The sequence below is a fragment of the Brugia malayi genome (assembly GCF_000002995.4).
Source record: "Brugia malayi strain FR3 genome assembly, contig: Bm_v4_Chr3_scaffold_001, whole genome shotgun sequence".
Classification (NCBI taxonomy): Eukaryota; Metazoa; Nematoda; class Chromadorea; order Rhabditida; family Onchocercidae; genus Brugia; species Brugia malayi.
Window position 1 is genome coordinate 4660927 of NW_025062477.1, and position 7815 is coordinate 4668741.

Sequence of the window (7815 nt, forward strand, 5' to 3'; positions counted from 1 at the left end):
TTCTGAAATTTTCATGGTATTCCCTCTTATTTTATATTCTTCACAAATTGTAGTAAAATAGATATCCTTTACAGTATTTCAAGAAGGTAATCACATTCGTTCTGAACTATTCAACAGATGAGATTTTATGTGTTCGTGAATCCTTAACGGATCACAACTTCTATTTTGAAATTTTCGATTTTGTTAAATTTCTTGTTACAGTTAATGAAGGTAAGTTATTTTCGACGAAAATAATTGCGGAATATATAAATTCTGAAATTTTGACATTTCATGAAATTGGCAAATAAATTTTTATTTTAAATCATTTATTTGCATTTAGCTTTCAGTACTAATACTACTATTACCATTATTACTACCATTATTATTGTTGTTATTGTTTTATTATTATTACCATTTTTATTAGGATTATTATTATTCCCATTATTTTATTATTATTATCATCATTATTACTGTTATTTATTGTTGCTATTCATTATTATATCATTATTACTTTTGTTTCCGTTATTATTACTATTATTGTTAAAATGTTCTTCGTTACTATTATTATTACAATTATTTTTATTGCTGTTATTTTTATCCTTATTATCAGTTTTCAGCTTCTTCTTTCACATTAGTATTTCATTAGAATAATGCCAGCAAGCCTTTCAGCAATAGGAAAATCAGGATGGGATGGAATCTGGATAGTATACCAACTGCTTTTGTCGATGGAGTAATATCAATTATAATCTTTTTGAACTCCTGGAAAATTTGAGTTCGATTAAAAAATTTGATTAAATATAGAATATTTTAATCAATCAATATTTGTGGACTGGTTTTAGTCGTTTTTACTTTCATTACTTGTAATGAACTGTTTCTGTATTCTTATTATTATTTTATTATTATTATTATTATCATTATCATTAATATTATCATTGTTATTATTATTATTAGTATTATTATCATTAATACCATTATTATTGTCATTACTATTATTATCATTATTAATTTCATATCATTTATGTGAAGCTTTCATAGTTTTACAGTTAATCAATTAGGGTAAATTTGAAACGAAGAATAAAAATTTTCAACCAACCACAGGGTTGTCCTCATCATACGCATATCCTGACTCATTAACTTCAGCCGAAGCTGAAAAAAAAATTATTTTGTGTTAAATATTATATCTCTTTAATGTAAAAATTCTGACGGTTGTTAGAAATGATCCATTAATAATTTCAATTATTTTATGATTGTCCTAAATCAAAACGAATCTCTAATTCGAGCCAGTCTTTAGAATAATCATAATAGGCGAGAATTTTTTCAAGGCAATTTTCCAAATTTTTTTTTGCCTTTTTAAACTTATTTTTGTTTATTAAATTTGGAAGTCATACATTTCACTTTCTTGAAATCTGCCTTTATAACATTCTTCTGGGGATCAGATTCAGATATTTCTGATTCCTCTTCTTGTTCAACAGGTTTTGATGCATAAATAATCTTTTCTTTCTGGCCATTTGATAGAATTGATACTTCTCTAATATCATTCCGATCAGCAGAGTCATCATCAACTACATCATCGTTATCACTATAATCGGCTTCAATATGAGATTCTTGTATTTTCAAATCCGATTTCTTGTCAATCGCATCTTTTCTTTCCGGAACAACATCGCTGTCGGATTGATCAGAATCTATTCCTTTTGGTTGAGTTACACGATATCCTTCATCTTGAGGTGAGCCATTGGAGAATTCAGAATGATTTCCTCCACTTGTCGTTTCATCTACAGTATTTTCAGTTATTTGTTCATCAGATGTGCTTGTTGCAAGATTGTTATCTTTTGCTGATGTGCTTAATGAATCTGGCTGTTTGTTCATTGCAGTCACCTTCTTCTCTGTAATTACTGGTTGTTTTTCCTGTATAATTTTCTTTTTCTTCTTTATTATTTTTCTGAAATATGTACCATTAGCGAAATAATTTATTATACTCATCGTTTCATTTGAAAAATTTCCAGTTAACTGTCCTTTAATATTTGCGCCATCCATTGTTGTGTTTAGTGTTGTCTTCACAACAGTCTTCTTTCGTATAACTTCTGCTTCTCTTCCTTGTCTACTCTTAATCATTGATTTTTGTGCTGTTCTAAAATCTGAATTATTATCGAATTCAGAAGAATTTCCTATATTCATCGTTTCATTTGTTTTCAGCTCTTTTTTAATTTCATCTCTGAGGTTAGAATTCATCCCATCCTCGAATTCATTTTGTGCATAAGTCAGAGAGAGTGGATCGATTAGGTGACTGTATCGTGGATTTCGACGAACAGCATCACTGGTCTCTTCAATCAATTTTTTCAATTCCAAAGTGAAATTATTGATTTCCGAAATATTTTCCGCATTTAAATGTTGTTTTTTACTGCTATTAAGCTGATCATTCATGATATTATTTTTCTTCTGAAATTTTGCAATTTCATTTCTAATATGTATCAATCCGTCTTCTTTATTGTAGCCTTCATCATTTTGTCGTGTGTTTGCTTGAGAGCGATTAGCTAGTGACATTGAGTGTAAGTATGCCAATAGTGATACTGCCTTGAATATATTTCGCAAATTAGATGGGTCATATAGTTCCACTCTGGTTGCATTTTCCGGATTGGTTTGTCTATCTACAGCTTGGTTCTCACCAAAAGCCAACATTGCTGGCAATTTTTGAATAAGGGATTTCACATATTTCTCATCATTTTCTTCACTTTTCTGTGAATCATTTTTTCCTTGAACAATAAATTTGCCATGCTGGTTATCAATTCTGTCTAAATATAAATAAATTCTATCTAAGTGTACGAATTGTTGATCTATTTCGATTTACAAACAAAATTTCCTTCTTCTCTACGATGTTCTTAGTGCTTTTTTTGACTTATTGAATCTAGAATCAGAATCTAGGATCAATTTTCTATTTATTTACTGTTATTTTTCAAAAAAATATAACATATTGGAGAACAGGTACAAAAAGAAAAAGGCAGGTATATGATATAGTATTTCTAGGAAATTTTTAATCTTTTGAAGAAATAATTGGATAATTTGTTCATTTTTTTTCTTTTTTTGTCTTTTGGAACAAATGTTATCCTAAAGGAGGTGATAGTAAAAAATTTTGTTCTATTAGTAGTTTACATTTAAGGAAAGCGAGTCACATATATGTGTGCATATGTTTAAAATATTAGCAAAAATTATAATTTGCATAATGGCAAATTATTTATCACATAGTGTGGAATGTACACTTTCGATAGGTTAACGAAAGCTAAACAGCCAAAAGAATGAAAGTAATAAACATGTCTTCTACTATAAATATGTTTTTTCGTTATTGAAACTATGCAAGACCGGGTCCGGTAAGCAACAGTATTATTATTTAGAAAAAAATCTATATTAAACATATTATCTGAGTTTCACTGTCTAATGAATTTCACTACATATCAAGAAGTACGCAAATTGTGCTATGAAACCATTTATTGGCTTCATCTTCATGTCAAATTTCTATCGTAAAGAAAGAATCGATTATTCGGCTGTCTAGAAATTTTTCTGTACAAAAAAAAGAAACGTTTTTAAGCTAATTAACATCACAGTGAAAACATTTTTTTTTTCTTTCAAATTTTCGTATTTTAAACACATACCAATAATACTAATTAAACCAAATAAGATTAGTAATTTTGGCAACATTATGGGTAAAAAAGTCTTTTTATCACCGCCAAATTTGCCCAGTAAAAAAAAGCTACACTTCAGCTAAAAAAGTGTAGAAAATGAAAATAACATTGTTGCATCTTCCTTTTATATCATTTATTTACCTGAAATTATCATACGTAATACAAGTGTTGTATACATTATCTAAAATTATAAGCATAGCAGTTGCAAACAGTTATTCCAAATTTCTCTCTATCCGTGTGTAATAATGAAACGAACGATTGTATACGGCTTTTTGAATTAATGATTGCATACAGTTTTCCGAATTTTCCTCTCCTCGGGATAGTAATGCATTCTTGGCTAATTCTAATCAATCAGAAGCAATGAATAATTTCACTTCTAGGCATTTTGGTTACTTTGACTAATAAGTATTGATGTATAGCACTAATGAACTAGCTTAGTAGAAATTTTACGATAAAGAAATGGGATGATATTTATTTTTATGTTTAAATCTTTGGGATAATTATTTCACCTTGGTAATTTTAATTATATTTCTAATTTTAACTATAATTATTTGTTGTAGTTTTACGACCTTAGTAATTTTAATTATAAATGGTATGATTAAGTTACAAATCATTTCCGATGTCAATTTAATGCTATAGTATTAATCTTGGATTGATTCCGTTCTTGATATCGAATTATTTCGAATTTCTAAAAATGCTACTTTTTGTCCTTGCGAAATATTCTTTTCTTCCTTAGATTTTTCGGAATTAAAATATTTAAAAATTTTCTGAAGTTTTGGTAAAGAAATTTTGGATAATATAAAGTTATTAATAGGAATTGTAGAATTAAAATATTAATATTGTCGCTTTAAGTTAGGATCATAATTTAAAATGATTTAATTTAGACTTAGATTAAGTTAGCAATAAAAATATTAGCTTACCGAATTACTAACCACAATTGTAAATATCTTAGTTTTTAGCAATAATGCCAGTTTTGCAGTTTAGAATGTTATGCGTGAACATGTTCGAAATTTTTCTACGGTGAATTTGATAATAATATTAATGCTTACTTTAGGCACGAAATCTTTATTTATATCTTCGATTAATAAAGAATGGATCCAACTAATTGCTAGAAATTCGAAAACTGAAGCAATGAATTTCGATTTCTAGCATTAAGCCGGCAATTGGAATGTATATCCGGCCGAAACCTGCAAATCTTGCTACACTTATCATCATAATATTTTTCTTCTACCTGGGATATCTGATTTGGGAAAAAGAAGAGCATTTTCCGGATGTTGTTATTGAGCTCCATGATTTACTAAGGTTGTTAATGGTTCATTTTTTGAATTAAATTAGAAGAGTTGAAACCTATTAAATATTCAAGTTTTTTTTTTATTAAAGTCATAATTCTTACACTTAACCATTCTGAGACTGTAGTGTTTGCAGCTCTTTTTGAGTCGAGGATGAAATGATAGTGATCAGATATATCTTACAGAGAAATCGGCATATCTTATTTAATTTTTTTAACAGTTAATATCGTATTTTTAAAAAAAAAATCGTTTACAGCTATGTGCTTCTAGCTACAGAACTAGGTGGTCGTGCTATCCTAGATGTTAGTGATGGGGGAAAGTTAAATGCTTTTAAAAAAGCTGAGACGGATGTTGGTAAACCGGAACTTTTGACGAGAGCTGATTTGCTGTCAAATCAACTTATAATCAATGTCCTGAAAAGATATCCAGGTTTAAGGGTAGATTGCATTCGTTTCTTTCAAATTATTGGAGACCGAGAAAAGATTTATTTATTTCAGTAATAGATCAAAATTTTCAGTTTTTGGACGAACTTTTAGATTTCAGCTTCCAAATATAATAATTTTTTTTTTTTTTTTTGATTTTATTTAACTTTTATACTTTTAAAAAGTACAGTGAAGTGCATGATATGAATTCAGATCATTTCTGAAGAAAAAGAAGAAAAGCTGAATGCACTGGATTATGAAAAATATATGTCACAGCAGCAGGAACTTTATGATGATGTGAAAACTATTGTTGATTTATTTCCATCAAGAAAATATTTGTTATCAAAGTTAACTGTTTGGGTTGATCCATTGGATGCAACGCAAGAGTTTGCAGGTAACATTTTGGATTTAACTTGCATAACTATCTAAATAAATGCAAAAATTTCTAACTCCTTTTCTGTCTAGAATTTTAGGAATGAAAATTTGTAGTTTAAATATCTTTTCATTACTTACTGATGTTCGCCCATTGCTTCGTGGATTAATAAATACATGAAAATTTTAACGAGAGTTTAATTATGCTTATATTACATATCTCAAAACCCATTAGTTTTTTTTTTTTATCTTCCTTGTTTATATAAAGCATACAAGTTTATGGCAGTACTGTTTATATTTTCTAGAAGGTCTGTTTGAATATGTTTCTGTAATGCTTTGCATAGCATTGGATGGCATACCTATCTTTGGTGTCATCTATAGACCGTTCACTGGTGAAAAGGGTTTGTTTTCTTTTTTTTTTTTGCTATGTTGCAATTATTTGAAGCAAACTGCAATTTGGTGATCAGTAGTAATTAGATTACAAAGTGAAGTAATTCAGAAGTAATCAATGGTTTTTCAATCTTCGTTCGTTTGTTTCTTATGTCATCAACGCATTTCAAATTTATAAGTTCTTATTTCTCAGTTTATGGTTTAAATGAATTTGGGGTCGTGAAAGGAAATGGTGATAAATGGGATCGTATGATTTCGAAGAACAATTCAAAATTGATAATGGTTTCCAGGTAATTACTCTTTTAAGGTATTGTATTTTCGGGATTCTTGGAGGATTTGCTTTCATTTATTTAAATAAGTCATGGAGTTTTGTGAATGGAAAAGATAATGACTATTCTTGGCCAATAATAATGCATTTAAGTTGGTCGTAGCAGAATGACGAAAGCTTTAAAATTTCGGTACTGTCATTAACACTTGTGTTGGATATAGAAATAGTATGGCGACAGTGTTTCCATGAATCTTTCCTTTCTATGTGTCTTGGAATCTTTTCTTTTTTAAAAAAGCAAAACAAAGAAGAAAATTTTGGTAATAGAACTGCAGACATCTTTTTATTCTTCGAGTTTCACAAGAGTAAAAGGATTCGAAAAGAAAAAATATTTGGTTCATTTAATAATGGAATCTTTTTAATGGTTCCTTTTCCAGATCACATGCCGGTAATGTAAGAGACGTGGCACTGAATGCCTTCTTTTCCAAATTTAATGTTGAAGCAGCTGGTGGTTCTGGTTACAAATCGCTGAGGTTGTTGAATGGCACTGGTGGTAAGTTCACTTGTATGGCAAGAAATCAAAGAATTTCCATTTAACATTTACTTTTCTTATTTTAATTTAGTTGCTGATATCTTTCATAACTTTAGAAAAATGTATGAAATTGCGATGTCTTTTGAAGATTTAAACTCGCTGTACCTTTCCGGATCTTTTTAAGACTTCCTGCCTAGTATTTTGTTTTGACTATTTTACATGTTTAAACCACTTTAGAGCTGTATATACACAAGACTGCCATTAAAAAGTGGGATACCTGTGCCGGTGATGCTTTGCTTCGATCGATTGGCGGTTTAATGCTTGATTTCAATGGTGATATGTTGAGTTACGATCCAAATGATGATTATGTCTTACGAAATGGTTTAATAGCTGCTGCACAGTATCCTTTCACTTATTATCAACAGTTGCGACAACATTTGAACAGCACTTCGATTAAAGAATAGAATTCTCAGTTAAATCTAGAAAATTCCAAGCAATGTTTCAAATTTTCTAGCTCCTAGAATACCTCATCTTTTTAGGATTTTTTTAATCACTTTTCTTGTTAAATGGTTTTAATTTAATGAACTATGCTATTATTAAGGCATCTTTTGCTTATTCTTTTCTGATATGCCATAAATGTATGCTCAAGTATTTGGCTTTTGAAGTATCTCATTTTTTTCTTAGTTTCTTGACCTTTTTCTTTTTGAAACTTTGAATTCTAACTCATTATTTTTAAACTACTATTTACACCTTAGAATTGTTCATCCGAAGTAATGCTATTGTGCTTTATTCTGATGAAAAGCTGTAAGGCTTGGGATTGTTACATACATAACTTATTTCCAAATATTTTAATTTTTCACACCAGTGTTCTCTTGGCACAAGAAAGTTAAAA

At 29.1% G+C, this 7815-nt stretch overlaps 2 protein-coding genes across 2 annotated transcripts; one reads left to right on the top strand and one right to left on the bottom strand.

Moving 5' to 3' along the window:
- Positions 1-621: 621 nt before the first annotated feature.
- On the bottom strand, positions 622-3669 carry Bm12983 (Uncharacterized protein; the record flags this gene model as incomplete). Its single annotated transcript, XM_001897288.2, has 4 exons — positions 622-738; positions 1073-1125; positions 1368-2768; positions 3624-3669. 4 exons carry the CDS (start codon positions 3667-3669, stop codon positions 622-624), a joined length of 1617 nt encoding a protein of 538 aa, XP_001897323.2.
- Positions 3670-4821: 1152 nt separating this feature from the next.
- Bma-gpap-1 (Inositol monophosphatase family protein) lies at positions 4822-7387 on the top strand (the record flags this gene model as incomplete). The annotated part of the gene is made up of 7 exons (XM_001897287.1): positions 4822-4955; positions 5199-5379; positions 5578-5758; positions 6042-6137; positions 6320-6416; positions 6829-6944; positions 7161-7387. 7 exons carry the CDS (start codon positions 4822-4824, stop codon positions 7385-7387), a joined length of 1032 nt encoding a protein of 343 aa, XP_001897322.1.
- Between the last annotated feature and the right edge of the window lie 428 nt (positions 7388-7815).